This window comes from Oncorhynchus mykiss, chromosome 24 (assembly GCF_057628025.1).
Source record: "Oncorhynchus mykiss isolate SJ-2025 chromosome 24, ASM5762802v1, whole genome shotgun sequence".
NCBI classification, from domain to species: domain Eukaryota; kingdom Metazoa; phylum Chordata; class Actinopteri; order Salmoniformes; family Salmonidae; genus Oncorhynchus; species Oncorhynchus mykiss.
The window spans coordinates 31,168,810-31,191,970 of NC_143045.1; the positions used below are offsets into that span (position 1 = coordinate 31,168,810).

A 23,161-nucleotide genomic window follows, 5' to 3' on the forward strand; every position below is an offset into this window, starting at 1 on the left:
TAATTTGTTCACATTGGAAACGACAAGATGTGGTCTATCTTGGTTTATTTATAAAATATCTTTGGTTATATCAGCAGGCCCTGTCCAAACCAGACAGAACAGCAACCCTCCACACGCGCACAAACAGGATATGACGTATTGAGAGGCCTCCCTACATGAAACAATTGGGAAAAAACGATCTCTGACTGAAAAATCTTTTGAATGGTCATCCAATTTCATATTCAATGTCGGAAACTCGGGCTCCGACTTTTCCGTCATGACTTCACCTCATCCCTTTTCCGAATTCCCAGTTGATTAAACAAAAGAAAGAGTTCCCAGTTGCACCATTAGCGCCCGAAAGTGATCACTGACACTCAAACATAGCATTTGAGTAGTAAGGCAAGCAATCGACTGTTGACGAAAATCGAGAAAACGGGTAGGTGCGTTTAGATTCCCTAGCGTCGCTTTCAAATGTATTGAGTTCCACAAAAACAGTCCGTGGGAAGCCAAAAGTTAAATACAATTCCATTTAAACGTATTGCGCTGGTGGGCAAGACGGTTGGTCATTATGAAGGGGAAATTTAAGACAAAAGATCTAAAAGGAACGTATTATTAAACAGACTTTCCAAACATTGGTCTGTTTTAGACCACCTTCCCCCCTTCTTCTTTAAAGTTGTACGCCACCTACTGTATGGGGTATTGAAACAAATAAAAAATAATATATTCCATTGCGGGGGGCCTGAGATAATACAAAAATGAATCAAACAACTATCCCACTCTTTCAGTCACATTCAAATCACATCCCTATGAGGACGGAGCATTAATCAACAGGCTTCCTTGTTAATGGCTCTGTAAAAAACCCCTGAGTCCCAAAAACGCTGAGCCGCGCTTACAATGATGGCTATTTTCTCTGATTTTTCTATCTGTGCACTGTGCAGTTGATAACCAAAGTAATATACGTTACAAAGTCCATCTTCTTAACATGCGACATATCAGGATCCCTCTGTTGACAAGGAACATCTTGTGTCTCTACTCCTAATACCATTACTTATTCAACTTCACTCTTCTCACTGCCTCCAGATAGGAGACAGCCCTTACTCTTACCACTTCTGTCTCCTTCAGCCTAACAGGGCACTTCAGAAATTCAGGTGCATGCTCACCACCACAATTGCAGCATTTAGGCTCTAGGAAAAGTCATCAAATTTCAAGTTGAAAAAATATCATTTAGGGGATTTTCTCTTCTGTTTAACATGACCCTTAAGACAACAAGGGTTAAGACTGAGAGTAGCCTTGATTTTTGAGGCATAACATATTCTAATGTAACACAGTGGAACACCCCTAAACCGCTGGAACAAAGGAGACAAGCAGAATGAAATTTCATATTTTTGTATCTTTAAATTCTTTGAGTGAACCTATATCTGCAGGCAGCTTGGGGGCTATGCCTCTTCAACTCATCTGCCTATCACTGTAGAGAAGAGCTGGTTTATACAGCTCCCTAGTGGAAATGATGAGGCATTGCATTTACAGTGACGTTATTTATGACATACCTCAGCAATAATTCTCAAAGCGTAAAACTCCTTACTATCTTGGAGTTCCCCCTATATTTTGAATTACCATCCAAGATCCATGGCCACAGACAAAACAAGCTTTTCATCATTAAGTCTGGAAGGCACTTTCACTGTTCTCTCTCCTCAAACTCTCGTCTTCCCCCACAGGAGGACCCCCCCCCCCCAGCAGAGCCTTCTTAACGGACATGTTTGTTGTCATGTTGGGTTCGGTGAAATTCATATAAAAAGCTAGCCCTAGATTAAAGGTGTCATTAAAACCTGAGGGAAAAACGTGCCCTGGAGGAACGGAGGTGTATCTTCACGCAAGAAAGAATAGTATGTTTTCCGGTAGAGGGCGCTAGTATGGGGCATTTGGTAGTGGACGAGGCCAAATCGTTTTTCTCTCCCACGTAAAACGACGACGAGGGTGTGGACACTGGGGACGTAGACAGTCTGCTTCAATCCCAGTATAACTAACTATTTCTCAGTCGAATTATCTATGCTGTTTGAATCCATCGGGTAAGTAAAACTAAGTGTATTTTTTACATTGATGTATTCACACTTAAATCGTCCTATTTCTCGGGTTTGTTTGCTATCGAGATTGCTAGATTCAGGCATCTGGTCTGAAGTCAAAGAAGAAGGCGAGGAAAAAGGGACTGGCCAAAGAAGCGTCAACTAGTAACAAACTGATTGAAACTTCTTCAACGGTCTCCCTCCTTGCGGGGCCTTTATAATGAAACTGTGTATAACTTGTTGTGAAACAAAGTTGTCAGGTACTTAGGACAGTAACTAGCCACAGTATAGCATTGGACTTTTTCAGCAGCCTATTCTCTTACACGGGTATCCAAAACGTTTAAACTACTGCTAACGTTACTAGCCAGCAAGCTATCTGGAAAGCCGGGTAAGAGCAGCGGGCCAGCTAGCTTAGTGGCTAGCTATGACAAGTTCATGTTGGTCTGTCTTTAGCTAGTAATTCCTGATTGTGGTTCACACAAGAATACACGTTCTTTGACCACTGTAACTTACACAGAGTAACATTTGGATTCATCCCAAGCTAGTTATATGGCTATAGCCAACTAGTAATTGCCAACTATTAATTGCATACTCTGTCAGGTAAATTAGCTAGCTTTATGGTATTAGCTAACGTTAGTCAAATGGCATTTGGAATGCTCCCTAACAGCCACAGCTCATGCCATGGGTCTCATGGTTTATTTATCTGTATGCATGTAAGCTAATATCCAGGAAACGTGTTTAGCATTAATATGTGACCTTGGCTTTACCAATACATTCATTCATCTATGAAGTTAGAATCAGTCTTCACTAAAACAAAAATGATCAATTGTATGTAGCCTAGCTATGTAACCCACAGTACACCACAAGGCATATGCATTGACTTTCTTTTCTTTTACAGTTTTTATTCTTCTAGTCCTGAGAAGCCTTAAGGAAATTGTTCAAACAGGGTTTCAAAATGTACTGGGTTACAGCACAGCTTGTCATCTGTCCCAGAACAGATGGTTTGAGTCACGACCAGGTGTTGGGTCAATCACAACATCTATTAGTCTATGCATTGGTTGGAAGTTGAAACAGTGTTCCCTATCATGCTTAGAATGTATTTAAAAGCATGTAGTTATATCCGGTGATTATCATCCTTCTCATGTTTGTCTTTTCAGATATGTGCCACTGGTTCGCTGTAGTGTAGCTGTACGTCTCCTGTCTTGTCCCTGACTGTAGCTGTTCTCTCCTTTGAGGGACGAATGCACTCCAGGCCACCCCTGAATTCCTTTGGCTGCCTCCCTTGTGTATTCCAGTTCTCACACTCCAGTCCCATCACCGCCTCTCAGTGTAAGTTAACAGAAGAAGCCGAGTGAGCCACCATGGATGATATTTTTACCCAGTGCCGGGAAGGCAACGCAGTAGCTGTTCGCCTGTGGTTGGACAACACAGAGAATGACCTGAATCAGGGGTAAGTCTAACTTATCAGTACTTTTTAAAATACATTTTTATTGTGCTCAGAGCGTCTCAAAAACAACTTTCAGATGTTGAATTGCATTGTAAAAGGATGTTATGTCACCTGCTATCAAGTCTCAGTATCAAGTCTCAGAATCATGCATGTATATAGGCATCACAGCAACTTGTGACCAGCTATCAATTGGACTCACCCTTAGATGTCAAAATAGGTTGTCACACCCAAATGTTGGCCTGCTCAGTCATTATTCCATAGCAAAATACACAAATGACACAGTTGCTTGGAGGAGTCATTCAAGGGATTCAGATTTAGGCAATAAATACTTTTACGTCTGTTCTTCGCCAATCCCCTGTGATGTTATGAGCCTTGAGTTGTGTGCCGATAATTAGTTCCACACAGCTGAAACGGGAAAGCTTCCAGAAATGTACAGAGACCCACCACATCCTCCCATGTACAACGAGAGGACATGGATCTGTTTTGGTTTACTAGTACATAAAAAGCTGATGGCAAATATTGCTGGGTAATTAATTGCACAGTCATCGTCTTTCTTTTGATGTTGTCGTCGAGGACTGTGAGGGTTGTTTGTTGCTGGGATCCCAGCCAGCCCGACTCCCCAACTCTGTGTGAACTTGACCTGAGATTGGAACCCACTGCTTTCCGGACACATGACTTGGCCTGGTATGGGAACTTTAAATGAAGCTAAAGGATGGCAGATGTCTTGGATATGTTTTCTCATTACCACTGCCCTGAAATCTGTTTGTTGACTACCTATTTGTATTAGGTTACTGGGCAAAGAACGAGCAAAGATGCTACAACTATAAAAATAATTGGTGCTTCCTGACTTAGCTATTTTTGTGTGGCTGTTTTCATTTGACTCTATTATAGACTGCTAACCTATAGCCTAGCTCTAATGGTTGCATTTGGAGGTCCATTAGAAAGCAGGCTTCATCATGCATCCTGGCCTCTTCTACTGTAAATATCCTCGGGTGACTCAGTAAAGGGAAACTTGGCTGGGCTTGTCCCCACTGATGGAACTCAGACATTTCTGGAGGAGGGTGACATGAGTTCTATATTCATGCCTATCTCTGCATCCAGATAGAACTATAGAGACATATAATTGTTGCCCCCAGGGAATGCTGTCTGAAGCTGTTCATCTCACTCTCATGCGGAGGCTTGATTGTTGACTACCTTGCTTAGACATTACAGAGCATTATGCTGAGATATTTTGACCAGCTTTCATTGTTTTTTTATTTGTGTTCATACTGTTGTAAGTAGCCTATGGTATACAGATGCATGGATTGTATTTGTGTGAGTGTACACGGCCACTCGAACACGTGGCCCTTCTCCATTAGCTGATTGCCTGTTAAGTCCTCCTTATTGGTCAGGGTGATGTATATTTTTCCCCGTGGGGAAGACACTTCCATACTGGGCCTTTTAGCCCCTGCTATAACTGATTGCATGGGTTTTTATAGCCGACTGTACAAACATCCACATCTTCCCTGTTGAATCCCACCATGTCCTATATATCCCTATTCCACACTTTCTCAGTTACTGCTAGTTAAAGTAAAGGTGATTGTGAGCTCCTTTCTGTGTCCGTGTGGGTGCAAAAATGTAAATGAAAGATGCAGTGTAGTGGAATGCTAAATGTCCTTACAAGGAATAACACGCAAGCCTCTGGGGAACGGTCTACAACCCTCCAAAAATGAGCATGTGAAAAGGGGAGTAGTGTAAGCCAGGGAATTGTTGTGGGCTGGACATAGGAAACAAATGTGTGTGTGACAGGCAGAGAGAGAATTCTCCTGTGTGTCTGTGTGGGGCAGCTTTAAGACAAGCAGAGAGAGAATTATCCTGTGTGTCTGTGTTGGGGCAGCTTTAAGACAGGCAGAGAGAGAATTCTCCTGTGTGTCTGTGTGGGGCAGCTTTAAGACAGGCAGAGAGAGAATTCTCCTGTGTGTCTGTGTGGGGCAGCTTTAAGACAGGCAGAGAGAGAATTCTCCTGTGTGTCTGTGTGGGGCAGCTTTAAGACAGGCAGAGAGAGAATTCTCCTGTGTGTCTGTGTGGGGCAGCTTTAAGACAGGCAGAGAGAGAATTCTCCTGTGTGTCTGTGTGGGGCAGCTTTAAGACAGGCAGAGAGAGAATTCTCCTGTGTGTCTGTGGTGGGGCAGCTTTAAGACAGGCAGAGAGAATTCTCCTGTGTGTCTGTGTTGGGGCAGCTTTAAGACAGGCGGAGAGAGAATTCTCCTGTGTGTCTGTGTTGGGGCAGCTTTAAGACAGGCGGAGAGAGAATTCTCCTGTGTGTCTGTGTGGGGCAGCTTTAAGACAGGCAGAGAGAGAATTCTCCTGTGTGTCTGTGTGGGGCAGCTTTAAGACAGGCCGAGAGAGAATTCTCCTGTGTGTCTGTGTGGGGCAGCTTTAAGACAGGCAGAGAGAGAATTCTCCTGTGTGTCTGTGTGGGGCAGCTTTAAGACAGGCAGAGAGAGAATTCTCCTGTGTGTCTGTGTGGGGCAGCTTTAAGACAGGCAGAGAGAGAATTCTCCTCTGTGTCTGTGTGGGGCAGCTTTAAGACAGGCAGAGAGAATTCTCCTGTGTGTCTGTGTTGGGGCAGCTTTAAGACAGGCGGAGAGAGAATTCTCCTGTGTGTCTGTGTTGGGGCAGCTTTAAGACAGGCAGAGAGAGAATTCTCCTGTGTGTCTGTGTTGGGGCAGCTTTAAGACAGGCAGAGAGAGAATTCTCCTGTGTGTCTGTGTTGGGGCAGCTTTAAGACAGGCAGAGAGAGAATTCTCCTGTGTGTCTGTGTGGGGCAGCTTTAAGACAGGCAGAAAGAGAATTCTCCTGTGTGTCTGTGTGGGGCAGCTTTAAGACAGGCAGAGAGAGAATTCTCCTCTGTGTCTGTGTGGGGCAGCTTTAAGACAGGCAGAGAGAGAATTATCCTGTGTGTCTGTGTGGGGCAGCTTTAAGACAGGCAGAGAGAATTCTCCTGTGTGTCTGTGTGGGGCAGCTTTAAGACAGGCAGCCCAGTTATGACGACAATTTTTTTGGTTTTCACTAGTTGGTCTTTTGACCACACCCATGAAAGACAGGAACCACACCCGACACTCTGACAAAACCTCCTCAGTCTGGGGAGGACAAGGGGACACATCAGTCAGGAGAGAGCCATTCTGACATGACCCCTACTAATACTCTGTGTAACAGAGATGACGGTGTGGATGGGTTAGTTAGTAACTTCCTCTCTGGTGAGAGTGGCAGGGGCCACGTTGACAGAGACGGGGGTCCAATCCTGCTTTCTTGTGCTGTTCATTGCAGCTACCAAAGCGTCATTGTGTCCACACCTAGGAGACGAGAACATTCTACTGTTAACAGTATCCTCAAGGTAAACTGCATGGGAGGAGCCATGTATGCAGTGCAGCAAAACACAGTCCCACACAGAGCACTGCCAGATGTTTTACTGCACAGTTTCTTCCAGTGCAGTTGCAAAAACTATCAAGCGCTATGATGAAACTGGCTCTCATGAGGACCGCCACAGGAATGGAATACGCAGTTAACTCTGCTGCAGAGGATGAGTTCATTAGTTACCAGCCTCAAAAATGGCAGCCCAAATAAATGCTTCAGAGTTCAAGTAACAGACACATCTCAACATCAACTGTTCAGATGAGACTGTGTGAATCAGGCTTTCATGGTCGAATTGCTGCAAAGAAACCACTACTGAAGGACACCAATAATAAGAAGAGACTAGCTTGGACCAAGAAACGCAAGCAATGGACATTAGACCAGTGGTAATCTGTCTTTTAATCTGATGAGTCCAAATTGGAGATTTTTGGTGAACCGATCTCTATGTGTAGTTCCCACCGTGAGGCATGGAGGAGGTGGTGTTATGGTGTGGGGGTGCTTTGCTGGTGACACTCAGTGATTTGTTTAGAATTCAAGGCACACTTCATTTCATGTGTTATTTTATAACTTTTGACTTGTACCTGCATGCATGCATACATACTGAACAAAAATATAAACTCAACATGTAAAGTGTTGGTTTCATGAGCAAAAGACATCCAAAAAATGTCCCATATGCAAAAAAAAAAGTTGTTTACATCCCTGTTAGTGAGCATTTCTCCTTTGTCAAGATAATCCATCCACTTGACAGGTGTTTTATCAAGAAGCTGATGCAACAGCATGATCATTATACAGATGCACCTTGGGCTGGGGACAATAAAAGGCCACTCTAAAATGTGCAGTTTTGTCACACAACACAATGCCACAGCTGTCTCAATTTCAGCCATTTAGTTTCTTTCTTGTTTCTGACTGAAAAGTTCTGTTAATGAAATCCTTAATTTGTTTATGAAAAACATTTGCTATTCACTCAACCCTTGCTCTCTTTATGTGAAACATGTAAGCATCACATGCATCTGACCAATACGGCCTGAACTATAGCCTAACATAATCACACCAATAAATTGGTTTTATACTGTGAACACAGTGTGACGTGAAAAATACATTAGAAACGGGCAAATGCTTACTGGTTGCGCAGGACGGAAAGGGGAAGTCAGATCTGTGGAAAACATATGACTTAGTCGTGGAAATGACTGGAGATCAAGAAAGGGGAGGGTATAGGATCAAGCCTTTTGTGAGTATTATGTGTGCCAAACAGTTGTTGTTAGATTAAAATATAACTTTCTGACCATCTCCCTCTGGCTGTCCCTCACACTGACCAACTGTGTAAGCAACAGTAAATAAGTCTACCAGAGTCTGTTTTAACAATAAATAGATATATGGCCTTTATTACAGCATAAAAAACAGTTGCATGCATTTGTGAATTGTGGTTTATTGTTTAGGCTAATTATTCAAAGCTCCCTTTGTTATTACATTTTAAAACTAGAATGCTTGATTGCATTTCAATGCATGAATGTCTCTGTATGCTGTGTGATGCATGAATGATTGATACAGTAGTCTATATATTGAAGTATAGGCTTTAGACTAAACAGGTTGCGCTCTTAGGCCTACAGCTCGATGGTGGTTATACAAGGATGCTATACCAAGCCTACTAATGATAACGACATTACTTAATAATATTATTATTATAATAATGATCATAATTGTAATAACAATAAGGAGATCAAGAAAAATGGGGGCATAGGAGCAAGAGCTGCATGCATACAGTGCCTTGCGAAAGTATTCGGCCCCCTTGAACTTTGCGACCTTTTGCCACATTTCAGGCTTCAAACATAAAGATATAAAATTTTATTTTTTTGTGAAGAATCAACAACAAGTGGGACACAATCATGAAGTGGAACGACATTTATTGGATATTTCAAACTTTTTTAACAAATCAAAAACTGAAAAATTGGGTGTGCAAAATTATTCAGCCCCCTTAAGTTAATACTTTGTAGCGCCACCTTTTGCTGCGATTACAGCTGTAAGTCGCTTGGGGTATGTCTCTATCAGTTTTGCACATCGAGAGACTGACATTTTTTCCCATTCCTCCTTGCAAAACAGCTCGAGCTCAGTGAGGTTGGATGGAGAGCATTTGTGAACAGCAGTTTTCAGTTCTTTCCACAGATTCTCGATTGGATTCAGGTCTGGACTTTGACTTGGCCATTCTAACACCTGGATATGTTTATTTTTGAACCATTCCATTGTAGATTTTGCTTTATGTTTTGGATCATTGTCTTTTTGGAAGACAAATCTCCATCCCAGTCTCAGGTCTTTTGCAGACTCCATCAGGTTTTCTTCCAGAATGGTCCTGTATTTGGCTCCATCCATCTTCCCATCAATTTTAACCATCTTCCCTGTCCCTGCTGAAGAAAAGCAGGCCCAAACCATGATGCTGCCACCACCATGTTTGACAGTGGGGATGGTGTGTTCAGCTGTGTTGCTTTTACGCCAAACATAACGTTTTGCATTGTTGCCAAAAAGTTCAATTTTGGTTTCATCTGACCAGAGCACCTTCTTCCACATGTTTGGTGTGTCTCCCAGGTGGCTTGTGGCAAACTTTAAATGACACTTTTTATGGATATCTTTAAGAAATGGCTTTCTTCTTGCCACTCTTCCATAAAGGCCAGATTTGTGCAATATACAACTGATTGTTGTCCTATGGACAGAGTCTCCCACCTCAGCTGTAGATCTCTGCAGTTCATCCAGAGTGATCATGGGCCTCTTGGCTGCATCTCTGATCAGTCTTCTCCTTGTATGAGCTGAAAGTTTAGAGGGACGGCCAGGTCTTGGTAGATTTGCAGTGGTCTGATACTCCTTCCATTTCAATATTATCGCTTGCACAGTGCTCCTTGGGATGTTTAAAGCTTGGGAAATCTTTTTGTATCCCAATCCGGCTTTAAACTTCTTCACAACAGTATCTCGGACCTGCCTGGTGTGTTCCTTGTTCTTCATGATGCTCTCTGCGCTTTTAACGGACCTCTGAGACTATCACAGTGCAGGTGCATTTATACAGAGACTTGATTACACACAGGTGGATTGCATTTATCATCATTAGTCATTTAGGTCAACATTGGATCATTCAGAGATCCTCACTGAACTTCTGGAGAGAGTTTGCTGCACTGAAAGTAAAGGGGCTGAATAATTTTGCACGCGCAATTTTTCAGTTTTTGATTTGTTAAAAAAGTTTGAAATATCCAATAAATGTCGTTCCACTTCATGATTGTGTCCCACTTGTTGTTGATTCTTCACAAAAAAATAAAATGTTATATCTTTATGTTTGAAGCCTGAAATGTGGCAAAAGGTCGATAAGTTCAAGGGGGCCGAATACTTTCGCAAGGCACTGTGTGTGGAGCTGTTAGATTACAATATCTTTCTGCCTGTTTGGTACACTGTAAACAGCACTAAATACATTCGTCTGTACTAATGAGAGAGAAAAAGTATAGTCTTTACAGCAGTAAAGACTAAAAACAGCTGAGTCTGTGAAATTGCTTTATCCAACATTTTGCTGTTGCATGAGGCTTGGTGCTCACGGAATCAGTAGGCTAATTAACAAACACTCAATCAGGCGACAGAAGCAAGACCTGTCTTATTTCTGTAGATATACTGTACCAGTCAAGTTTGGACACCTACTCATTCAAGGGTTTTTCTTTATCTTTACAATTTTCCACATTGTACAATAATAGTGAAGAACACATATGGAATCATGTAGTAACCAAAAAAAGTGTTAAACAAATCAAAATATATTTGAGTTTCTTCTAAGTAGTCACCCTTTGCCTCTGACAGCTTTGCACATGCTTGGCATTCTCTCAACCAGCTTTATGAGTTAGTCACCGGAGTGACTTTACCGTAGATGGAAACATGCTTGTGTGTCTTCAGTTTTTGCAGAAAGAATGCAGAGGCAGTGGCAGAGCCATAACACCTTCCTCTCGTGCATTCTTCTGTTTCCTGTACTCCTCTCCCAGTGGTATTAGATAGTGCCACTCATTTCCTCTCAACATTTCCTCATGGACCAGCTAATTTCAAACGTATGCTAATGAGTGCCGTATTTTTTTGAAGTGCAGTCTGGTTGGGTATGTCGTGAAGTCTGATTTTCCATTTAGGCCTACTCTACCGTAGTTCTTATTTTATGTCTTACACCTATCTCCGAGTTTTTATTCCTGCACTGAAGATCAAAACTCTTAAAGATAACATTGGCTGTGTCTACACAGGCCAATTTATTGGCAAAAAAAAAGCTGATCAATTGGTCAAAAGATATGAATTGGGCTGCCTGTGTAAACGCAGGTGGTTTAGACAGTCGGTGTATTTGGTCCACTTAGCATTAAAAAAATAGCTGACACCAGAACATTACAAAAATGACTCCCTGGCTCTGCCCAACCCCCACTCTTCATAATGTCGTGTGTGTGGACTGTTCTGCCAGTCTGCTGGGTGGTAAAGGAGTGTCAACCATGGCTGTAGGCCTACTATCTGTAGCTATAATAAAAGCACATTCAAGAATAAATCATCCTTAACATGAATTATAGTTTCACTTCTGTACAGTTCTGCTGTGGGTGAACATCATTAGGCCTTAAATCAGTGATGTGATATACCATGGTAATGAGTTAGAGGCTCCTTGTTTGGTGAAGAGGGAGGGTGGATTGTGTACGGTCACAGAGAATGCTGTTTATATTTAATTCCCTGGGGGAAGGGTGGTAGTGTAGTTAACCCATATAGCCCAGCACCTGACTGGGCAGAGCAGACGGTAGTCTGGGAGGGTCACTAACATAACGTTATATCTGTGTTGGAGGGGCTGGCCCTGGACTAGTGTGTGAACTGTAGAGCCAGCTGTACCCTCTGGGCCTTCCCAGATCCCACTGGAGCCAGCTGTACCCTCTGGGCCTTCCCAGATCCCACTGGAGCCAGCTGTACCCTCTGGGCCTTCCCAGATCCCACTGGAGCCAGCTGTACCCTCTGGGCCTTCCCAGATCCCACTGGAGCCAGCTGTACCCTCTGGGCCTTCCCAGATCCCACTGGAGCCAGCTGTACCCTCTGGGCCTTCCCAGATCCCACTGGAGCCAGCTGTACCCTCTGGGCCTTCCCAGATCCCACTGGAGCCAGCTGTACCCTCTGGGCCTTCCCAGATCCCACTGGAGCCAGCTGTACCCTCTGGGCCTTCCCAGATCCCACTGGAGCCAGCTGTACCCTCTGGGCCTTCCCAGATCCCACTGGAGCCAGCTGCAACTAATCTTACTGTAGGCTACAGTCACACTAAACCAGTATGAGATTTCTCAAATCACGGTCATGCCTCTTTAATTGGTAGCTTGACTCTCATTTCTGTGGATGGCTTGTTACTTGTGAGTTTTTTTTAGTTTTTTTTTTATACAGTATTCAAATAGACTAGTGTGAAAGAGGATTGAGTAGATCCATATCAGGCCATTGATGTTTGTCATATGATCTCACTGTGAGCTCAGCGTAGAGACAGAGTGTAGACGGAGTTCTTCCATCTGCCGATCTGAGCCCTGTTGGCAGGTGGAACTGCATGAGGTAACCCCACCGGGTGGGGGGGGGCAGCCAGGACGGCAGGAGAAAGCCCTTCTGAAGCCCCCTGGCCTGGGCAACCGGCTGGGAAAGGTCGGCGACACTGACTGACTCATTGGCCTGGGTAAGAGCCCTGCACAGGCATTCATTTTAAGCTTGAGCCCTACCCATGCCCACAATATTCAGGCTCTACACTACTCAGGCCTGATTGCTTCTGCCAAATTTAAGGCCCTGCACGCAATCAGAAATACATTCCTCTGTCACAGGAGTCGCTATTGCGCGATGAGACAAGGTCATCCTGGGCCGGCCAGACCCTCCCCTAACCCGGACGATGCTGGACCTATTGTGCGCCACCTCTTGGGTCTCTCGGTCGTGGCCGGCTATAGTGACTGCGGTGTAGTGCCTTAGATCGCTGCGCCACTCAGGAGGCCCCACCCACATATTGTTTAGTGTGTATTGCGTATACTCACTTAGTCCCCACGATGGGTATCTAAGTCGTGGACGTACGCCACTTTGATGAACTAGTATTTCTTCACACTAGGCGCAGCAATGTACACATGGCGGTAGGTCTGTGTGAATGTTCCGAAATGCACTTGGTGGAGAAACACTTCTAAAATGTGCACCGCAGTTTCATGGACAGAGATGGAAATATCTGTTAGACATTTTGAGAGGAGAGATCTAAAGATGCAACAATTTATCATGGGTTGCTAATATGACTAGGAATGCTGCCTTTGGCTGCAAGACAATAAAATAAGTGGAAAGAACCAATTGAACAGGAGAATGCATATGAGGAAGCCTCAAATAATTGCCTCCGTGTTTCTATGGTGGGATTTTGGTTATACGCTACTTTAAAGCAAGGTAAGACATTCCTCATATGAAGTAAAATGTCCAGGTTAACCAAACAAATGGTCTAGGTGCCTGTGCATTTGATTTTAAAGGGTAATTAAACAAACTTCCTGCCATCCAGGACATCTATATCAGGAGGTGTGGTAGGAAGGCCCAGAAATTCATTAGACTCCAACCACCCAAGCCATAGATTATTCTCTCTGCTTCTGCATGGCAAGCGGTACCGGTGCGTCAAGTCTGGCACCAACAGGCTCTTTAAACAGCTTCTATCCCCAAGCAATACGATTGATAAATAGCTAACAAAATAGCTACACAGACTATCTGAGTTGACCTTGTATCCTCATTGACCGTTTTATTTTTGTCTCTATGCCCACTCACAGGGCTCTACACACACAGACACACTGATACTACAACACACACAAAACACTCACTCACACATATGTACATACATTTATACTGACTTGTGTTTTGATCGTGTGTCAAATTGCAATATTTGGTTGAAATAATTGCTATTATGTACTGCTGCGCCACCAGAGACTCTGGGTTCGCGCCCAGGCTCTGTCGTAACCGGCCGCGACCGGCAGGTCCGTAGGACGATGCACAATTGGCCTAGCGTCGTCCGGGTTAGGCCGGTAGGGAAATCCTTGTCTTATCGCGCACCAGCGACTCCTGTGGCGGGCCGGGCGCAGTGTGCGCTAACCAAGGTTGCCAGGTGCACGGTGTTTCCTCCGACACGTTGGTGCGGCTGGCTTCCGGGTTGGATGGCGCTGTGTTAAGAAGCAGTGCGTCTTGGTTGGGTTGTGTATCGGAGGACACATTACTTTCAACCTTCGTCTCTCCCGAGTCCGTATGGGAGTTGTAGCGATGAGACAAGATAGTAACTACTAAACAATTGGATACCATGAAATTGGGGAGAAAAAGGGGTAAAATTATAATTGCAATTAGATTTTTTGGGGCCTATATCGTGCAGCTGTAGAATGAACTCTGCTTGAGAGCCATTGTCTGTTGGAGAAGGCCTCTGTAAGAACAGATTTAGCCCATCTATACAACGTCATCCACCCATATTTCCGTATGGTGTGTGTCTGGGGAGGCAGGGTCTCTGTGGGCCTCATTGAGGCGGTTTTCCCTGGAACACAGTCTCCTGTGTGTATGTTGTTGTGGAAGTGGAGGGTTAGGACTCCAGGAAAGGGCCTGCTTTCATCACAATACCCCCTCAGTTCTCAACCACCAGATATAAGCATTCAGCACTTTTCTCTCTCACTGTCTTTCTAGCAAGTGCAGCATGATTTCATTTATACGCAGAGGTTCATACACCTTGGCACAAATCACAAGCTCATCAGAGCCCTATGAAATTCTTCTGAAATTCTGGAATGAGTGGGGAATGGAAATTTCATCGTCAAATTCCTCTCCAACTGTTGCTCTGTGAGTTGACTGTGGGAGAGAGGGATCTGTGGGGAGGGGCTGAGGTGATGAAGGCCAGTGACAGGAGAACGCAGTAGTAGCCAGAGAAATGTAGGATGACATAGCAGCTGGGGAGTTGTGTGTGCGTGTGTGCCCCTGGTGAAGGAAGTCTCCCCGACCCTTATAAGGCATGCAGAGAAAGATTGGCCTGTTGTTTTAGTCCCCCTTTCCTGACTGCCTCACTACTATACTCTGGCCAGCTCTCCCTCTCACTGTCCCTCTTTCTGTTTAGCTTTCCTTTTCATGCACACATTCTCTGCCTGGGCTGCATTCAGTATGAACAAATGTAATGAAATGTTCAATTAAACATTTATTGTGCTGTTCTGAACGACCAGTTGAAAAATTGGGAAGGGTTGGAGATGCTGAGGTTGGGAACCGCTGTCAGCACACGGCCTCTGCCCTTTTTAATTACATCACTCAATTCTTCAAGCCACACCCACCAAATGGAGTGAACGTACGTCAGTCTGTTCAAGAACGTTGAAGAACGTTTTGGAGAAAGGTGTCGTTCAGTACAAAGCGTTACACGACGTACCAGACGTTCAATCGAACTGAACGCACTAACCAAGCTCTCTCTTGCCACTGTCTGGTTGACTGTTGTTGTTACTGTTAGGTTCTCAAGGTCATTGCTGGGATGCTGGAGTAAGGAGGCATCTGTCCTGTCACTGAGGCCAGTCAGGCCACTGTCCTAACATGTGTTTCTGTCACTGTGACTAAGGCAGAGTGGGATGGGTTACCACTGCCAGCAGCACATCTTCTCTGTTGCTGTGACTGACTGCAGGGCAGGCTGAGTTCACATTTAGTTCCTGTTTCCTGGCTGGATGTTGACCGAATTTCAGTATCAATCAGGATCAGCTGTTTTTGCCCACTAGTTTGCTGCACTGCATTCCCCTGTCTACTTCCTAATTCCACTCTGCTGTTTTCAATAGATATAAACACTTTGAAGGCTTACTTAAAGGCATTTTATTGTTTCTATATGCCATTAGGCATCGACACATAGCCATTAGGCCTAGCAGGCACAGGGAGTGTTTGCCTACCTCACATTTACTAACAGGCCTATGCTGTAAGTAGCAGTATCTCACATCCTTTAGCACTGAGAATCCAGATAGTCCTACACCATTACTTAGCAATAAATAGTCCTGCTAGGAAGTTTCAGTTCTATGCTGCTGTTATATTACAGGGTTGTGTGGTGTCATATTTAGCCTCTGGTCATTTTACAAATAAATATGTTTTCATATCACTTCCCTTTCCTCATTGCTAGTAGTAAGCAGTCTGTGGTGTGAAAGCAGTACGGTGTGATGTTAATGTGGTGCTGTATTCTGTCCTCAGGGATGACCATGGCTTCAGTCCTCTCCACTGGGCCTGCAGGGAAGGCCGCTCCAGCGTGGTGGACATGCTCATCATGAGAGGGGCTCGCATCAACGTCATGAACAGAGGAGATGACACGCCCCTGCACCTGGCCTCCAGCCACGGCCACAGAGACATCGTGGGCAAGGTGGTGCTGAGTGGACACATACTGCACACACACACTACTTAAACACACCTACACACAGAAACAAACACTTGAGTTCAATTAAGGTCTCTTTAGGTTGATTTTGCTTCCCCTATAAAAGCCCAGGAAGGAACTTATGAAACCAGAGTTGATGGCTGTTCAACACCCAAACTCACTGCATGGTTAAGACTTGTCTACTCTTGTTGCAGTGCTGACATCAGTCATTTCACGGGGTGAGACACTGGCACCATTTCCCAAATAGTGTTGGATGGATATTGTTTTTAAACTGTACCCAGTTGCAACATAGCGTCTTCAACTCAAGCCTAAGCAAGTCTAAATGAAACACTGACACACACAGTGATTTTCCTTAGGTAATCAAGTCAGTTATTTTCGTTAAAATAATTGCATCTTTCTTTCTGGTCCTTCGAGCAACTCTCAAATCTTATATCATTCAATGCAGTAGTGTTAGTCTGCTATGACAGGTTTCTGGTTTCGTAGTGCTGCAGACCACAGTTCTGATTTGGTTTAATATTAGACATGTCACAATACCTCTGGAATGTATGAGCAGACAGGATAAATCCTTTTCCAGGCCTGCCATAGGTGGATTACTAGCATCACTATATATAATCCAAACAGGATCTGGACAGCCTTGTGTTGTGTCTAATCTAATCTTGTGGTTTGGTCTCCTAGCTGATCCAGTGCAAAGCAGACGTCAACACTGCCAACGAGCACGGCAACACACCGCTGCATTACGCCTGCTTCTGGGGTCAGGACCTAGTGGCTGAGGTCAGTATGCCCCCTGGTGGTCTACTGTGGGTGCTGTCTAGTTCTATGTGAACAGTTTATGTATCACTGGAGTTACATTGATGTCTATCTTCCTCAGGACCTGGTGACTAATGGAGCTCAGGTGAACATCTGTAATAAGTATGGAGAAACTCCTCTGGACAAAGCCAAACCTCACCTACGTGAAGCCCTCCAAGGTTTTCAACATCCCATTCCTCTGCATCATCCATTGTTGGCAAGAGAACTGTGATTTATTATGTGTTAGCACTGTTACCTAATCAATGCGTGCTTTGTGTTCACCCACCTCTCAGAGAAAGCAGAGAAGTTGGGCCAGAGTTTGACCAAGGTCCCCTTCAAGGACACGTTCTGGAAAGGCACCACCAGAACTCGACCCCGTAAGTCCCACAGCCACAAAGCCATTTACTAGCTGCCTGCTTTTCATTACTAAGCTTGGAGAAAACAAGAAGTGAATATCAGGCACAGTTTATAGGAAGGAATGAACATCCAGTAAATGTCCCACTGAGGTCTCTGGTAGTCCCCAAGGTGCCTGATGACATTTCCACTGCCTTTCAGTGTGCTAAATTGTGCAGAAATAGTAAGGCTTTTTGCCAGACATAGGGCTTTAGCTATGCTCTTCAACTCTGTCCTCTGTGTGTCAATGCCTACAGGTAACGGCACGTTGAACAAAGCAGCGGGCATTGACTTCAAACAGCTCTCCCTCCTGGCTAAGATCAATGAGAACCAGTCTGGAGAGGTATGGAGCTGTTGTTTCTACATGACTGCTGTTTTATCTGTTACTGATGTCCACAACTCATGTTACAAAGTGATTCATCTCTGAAACACTGACACACATCAGCATATGTTTTGCATCAAGTTATACTGTATATTGTGGAGGTTATGCTGGAACTTTGTCTCAATAATTTTTTCTTTAGTTGTGGCACGGACGCTGGCAGGGGAATGAGGTTGTGGTGAAAGTGTTGAAGGTTCGCGACTGGTCCACCAGAAAGAGCAGAGACTTCAATGAGGAATATCCCAAACTCAGGTAATAACTTTTTACCCTCTTATTGTTCATTGTAGGTGTATTTTCTCCTGTTCTGTGGATATAATGTCTGTCAGCCTCTTACACGTTTTTATTTACTGACCTGTTGATCTGTATGGAAGTTATTTTGGTTTGGATTGTCCTGCAAATGTCCCATCCTATGCGTCCTTTTCCCCGTGTCCCTCTTCCTCGGGCCCATCCCAGGATATTCTCCCACCCCAATGTGTTGCCAATGTTGGGAGCGTGTCAGTCTCCTCCTGCCCCTCACCCCATCATCATCACACACTGGATGCCCTATGGCTCCCTCTACAACGTGCTTCACCAGGGTACTGGTGAGTACCACACTAACCTGCATTGTACTAAATAAAGACTTCCAATGTGGGACAGTACGTTGAGTTAAGGTCATGGAAAGACGAGAAGGGCGCCGGAGGGGATGGCTGATGTTTTATATGCCAATTGTGCTATTTTGTTTGTTTCTTTGCATTGTTTGTATCTTATTATTTTTTTACTTATTTTGTACATAATGTTGCTGCTACCGTCTTTTATGACTGAAAATAACTTTTGGACATCAGAACAGCGACTACTCGAACTGGAAGATTTTTCCTTTAACGAGTCCGACATGAAGGATATACTGCTTTCTTGGGAACAAGCCCTAATCCCCGTCATTTGCGTGAAGAAAAGATGGAGAAAAATGGGGTGAGGTCGTACTGACTTCTGAGAATTCGTAGGTCGAGTGAGTTAAACCCCCGCTGCCATCTGTTCTATTGGCCAATGTGCAATCATTGGAAAATAAAAATGATGACCTATGGTCCAGCTTATCCTAGCAATGGGACATTAACTGTAATATCTTATGTTGGAACGACGACACGGATATAGCTGGCGGGATTTTCCATGCACCGGCAGGACAGAGAAGCTATGTCTAGTAAGACGAGGGGTGGGGGTGTGTGTCTATTTGTCAATAACAGCTGGTGCGCGATGTCTAGTATTAAACATGTCTTGAGGTTTTGCTCGCCTGAGGTAGAGTACCTTATGATAAGCTGTAGACCACACTATCTACCAGTTCTCATCTATATTATTCATAGCCGTCTATTTACCACCACAAACCGATGCTGGCACTAAGACCACACTCAACTAACTCTAAGGCCAGAAGCGAAGAAGAAAATGCTCACCCAGAAGTGGCTCTCCTAGTGGCCGGGGACTTTAATGCAGGCACACTTAAATCCATTTAACCTAATTTCTACCAGCATGACACATGTGCAACCAGATGGAAAAAACTCTAGACCACCTTTACTCCACACACAGATATGCATACAAAGCTCTCCCCCGCCCTCCATTTGGCAAATGGTCAGATGACGCGGATGCTACGCTACAGGACTGTTTTGCTAGCACAGACTGGAATATGTTCGGGGAATCATCCAATGCCATTGAGGAGTATACTACCTCAGTCATCAGCTTCAGCAATAAATGCATCGACAACATCGTCCCCACAGTGACCGTACGTACATATCTCAATCAGAAGCCATGGATTACAGGCAACATCTGCATCGAGCTAAAGGCTAGAGCTGCCGTTTTCAAGGAGCGGGACACTAATCCTGATGCGTATAAGAAATCCCGCTATGCCCTCTGACGAACCATCAAACAAGCAAAGCATCAATACAGGATTAAGATTGAATCCTACTACACCGGCTCTGACGCTCGTAGGATGAGGCAGGGCTTGAAAACTATTACAGACTAAAAGGGAAACCCAGACACGAGTTTCCCAGTAACAGGAGCCTACCAGACGAGCTAAATGTTTTTTTTAATGCTCGATTTGAGGTAAAAAGCATGCATGAGAGCACCAGCTGTTCTGGACGACTGTGTGATAACGTTCTCGGTAGCCGATGTGAGCAAGACCTTTAAACAGGTCAACATTCACTAAGCCGCGGGGCCAGATTCATTACCAGGACGTGTACTCAAAGCATACGCGGACCAACGCTTCTACCCCCTAGCCATAAGACTGCTGAACAAATCATCAAATGGCCACCGGACTATTTACATTGACCCCCCCCCCCCCCCCCCCCATTTGTTTTGACCAGTGTTGCTACTCACTGTTTATTATCTATGCATAGTCACTTCACCCCTACCTACATGTACAAATTACCTCGACTAAGCTGTATCCCAACACATTGACTCGGTACCGGTACCCCCTGTATATAGCCTCGTTATTGTGTTGCTTTTATTTATTTTTATTTGCTAAATGTTTTCTGAACTCTTTCTTGAACTGCACTGTTGGTTAAAGGGCTTGTAAGTAAGCATTTCACGTTAAGGTCTACATGTTGTATTCAGCATATGTGACAAATAAAGTTTATTTTGATTTGATTCATCGAATATGCCTGGATGTCTGTTTTAGAGTTCAGGCTTAAGAATTGGAAAAGATCTAGCTAATCATATTACTGTACTAGTTACTAGAGAAGGAGTACAATGTTACAGCTGTTGCTAATGTGTGAAAATGACTGACACGGATCTGTTGTCTTATCAGACTTTGTGGTTGACCAGACACAGGCGGTGAAGTTTGCTTTGGACATTGCCTGTGGGATGGCCTTCCTCCACACGCTCGAGCCCATGATCTCTCGACACTCTCTCAACAGCAAGAGCGTCATGGTGAGAGAAGGACTCACATTAACAGTACATATTCACAACAGTGATGTAGTTGTCATGTGTTTCACTCATGCTTCTTATGCCTTGGTGGATGACTTCATTGTGTTTGAAACCCACTGTTATAATGACCTGATATTCCTTGACAGATTGACGAGGACATGACAGCCAGGATCAGCATGTCAGACGTCAAGTTCTCCTTCCAGTGTCCAGGCAGGATGTACTCCCCAGCATGGGTAGCCCCTGAAGGTACATCACACACACAGCCATTTTCTCTCTGTTGCTTACCGCATTTCACCTTTTTGAGAATGTAAATAATTGCTTTATCTAACTATAATGTATGGAACTCCTATAGCTATGTGTGTGATTCTCCCTCTCTGCCTCTGTCTGTCCTGTGCCCATGCAGCCCTGCAGAAGAAGCCTGAGGAGATCAACCGGCGGTCAGCAGACATGTGGAGCTTCGCTGTTTTGCTATGGGAGCTGGTGACCAGGGAGGTGCCCTTCGCTGACCTCTCCAACATGGAGATAGGCATGAAGGTGAGACCGCTTGAGTTCAGGGTGCTAGAAGTTATAGGATTCATTACAACATGGGAATCTCAAAACACAAGTCTCAGTTTAGTCTTGTCCTTCCCAGAGTGTCTCTGACATAGTTCCCTCTCTCTGTTCTGCCCTCAGGTGGCCCTGGAAGGCCTACGACCCACCATCCCTCCCGGCATCTCACCCCACATCTGCAAGCTCATGAAGATCTGTATGAACGAAGATCCAGCCAAGAGGCCTAAATTCGACATGATCGTGCCCATCCTGGAGAAAATGCAGGACAAGTGAAAACTGCTTTTTTGCTCTGCCTTGAATTACCCTCCTAAACCCCTAGATATCTTGCCCCAGATATCATCCAAATATGTGGTGCTTACCAGTATTGCCTTAGACCTACTCTCACTCCTTATTGCTGCCCCCAATGCCACTGTAACTTAAGCCTCTGAAAACTAAAATGGCGACAGTCACTTGTTTTACTCTTGATTATGATTTTCTTTTATTTACTTATCAAGATGAGTTATCAGTACTTTCATCTACGTCACTGTCTCATCGTGTCCATGCAGGAGCTAAGAGTTGACTGTTCTGACTGTTGTGCTCTAATCATGTGGACTGAGTACAAGCCTCTGTCTTTGACTGAATAACCTGTGGAGGTCAGGATGACAATCTGTCTGTTGCACTGCTTCCTTTCTTTACCTCTGGAGGGGGTCTCACTATCTAGGGGTCAGACACTGTAAAGTGACCTGTAACCTGTTATTACTGATTAATGAAAGCTCTTACGAAAACATGATGTTGCTATATTAGCCTGAAGCCTGTCTTGTGGAATGGAGTGTGTACTGTATGGCTGGTTTACTTTGTTTCAAGGGCAAATTGTATGTATGCAAACAGGATTATAGGACTGCTCCTGCTTAGACTATTTATCCGACCAAGCATTTCAATGTCCAGTATTCTTCAGGAAGTGCAGGGGAATGAGCAGAACCACTTTTTACATGTGCTTAGGTGTCCGCACACTAGGTTCTTGTTGCTCCTAGCAGGACTCGGCTAGGCGACCATCTGTGCCTCATACACCCTTAAGATATTTGCTTGAAAAACAAGAAAAAAGCGGCAATATTACTATTTGTCCCTCTTCAGAAGCCGTACAACAACATATCCATAACACTTCCTCAAAATATTCTGAATTAATGTTGACCTTTTTTCAGAGGTCTTAGTCGCTCAATTTTACATCTAAGATGTTTTGTGCAGTATTTCTCAAGTAAAATATTTTTGCCTGAAAACGTGTCATCTCGTTGAACGACAACAAGTCATTGAAGAATCCCTACTGTTGACCAATCACCAATGAAAGGACGTAGACCAAACTTGCCTCGACAAAAATGTGTGCCGAACAGCCGGGAAAAACACAGGATATTGCCGAACACCAAAATGGAAAAAAAATCTGACATGCTTATTATATTGATAATTTTTAACATTTCATCCACTATATTCTGCCCTCAGATCATTGGGATGTGTTTTCTTCAACTCCCAGCTTTGTTGAATTCTGTGGCTATGTTTATGCCTGAGGCGATTCCCAACATTTCACAGGAGAGTGGACAATAAGGGGATAACATTAACATTCTGCATTGTTGTAGCCCCATATGAGTTATTTCCTCCTTTATTGACCTATGTAATACTTATTTGTTTTTTTAATATGCATTCTTTGTCTGTCCACCAGCTTGCTTATTTGTGCTGAATCACCAGGGTAAAAGCCAAGAACGAGCATGTCTTATACAAAACTATGTAATTTATATATAAGTATATTAAAAACAAATAAAAAATAATTTATATAGTCTGAAAGATCTTGTATTGAGTTTCATTCAAGCAGCTTGGTGCAGATGAGCAAAGTGTTTATTGCATAATTACCAACATTTACTTGAGTGTTCTGTCCAACATGTTCTCAATTGGCCGACTTTTTA

The 23,161-nt window shown here is 44.0% G+C and overlaps 1 protein-coding gene across 2 annotated transcripts; it reads left to right on the forward strand.

Annotated features, from left to right (window-relative positions):
• Nucleotides 1-1,502: 1,502 nt before the first annotated feature.
• Nucleotides 1,503-23,042, forward strand: LOC110503160 (scaffold protein ILK). Of its 2 annotated transcripts, none has more exons than XM_021581507.3 (13): nucleotides 1,503-2,045; nucleotides 3,197-3,489; nucleotides 16,063-16,228; nucleotides 16,916-17,011; nucleotides 17,109-17,205; nucleotides 17,320-17,403; nucleotides 17,677-17,762; nucleotides 17,941-18,050; nucleotides 18,252-18,379; nucleotides 20,566-20,687; nucleotides 20,831-20,930; nucleotides 21,088-21,218; nucleotides 21,357-23,042. In XM_021581507.3, exons 2-13 carry the CDS (start codon nucleotides 3,401-3,403, stop codon nucleotides 21,504-21,506), a joined length of 1,359 nt encoding a protein of 452 aa, XP_021437182.2. In that variant the 5' UTR covers nucleotides 1,503-2,045; nucleotides 3,197-3,400; the 3' UTR covers nucleotides 21,507-23,042. The 2 variants fall into 2 exon arrangements, with proteins under 2 accessions (XP_021437182.2, XP_021437183.2); XM_021581508.3 differs by having other exon boundaries at nucleotides 1,695-2,045; nucleotides 3,335-3,489.
• The last annotated feature ends 119 nt before the right edge of the window (nucleotides 23,043-23,161 follow it).

Coding starts and splice junctions, on each gene's coding strand:
- LOC110503160 (XM_021581507.3), top strand. CDS start 3,401: ATGGATGATATTTTTACCCAGTGCCGGGAAGGCAACGCAGTAGCTGTT. Junction 17,404..17,676: donor CACCACCAGAACTCGACCCC/GTAAGTCCCACA, acceptor CAATGCCTACAG/GTAACGGCACGTTGAACAAA. Junction 18,380..20,565: donor CGTGCTTCACCAGGGTACTG/GTGAGTACCACA, acceptor TTGTCTTATCAG/ACTTTGTGGTTGACCAGACA.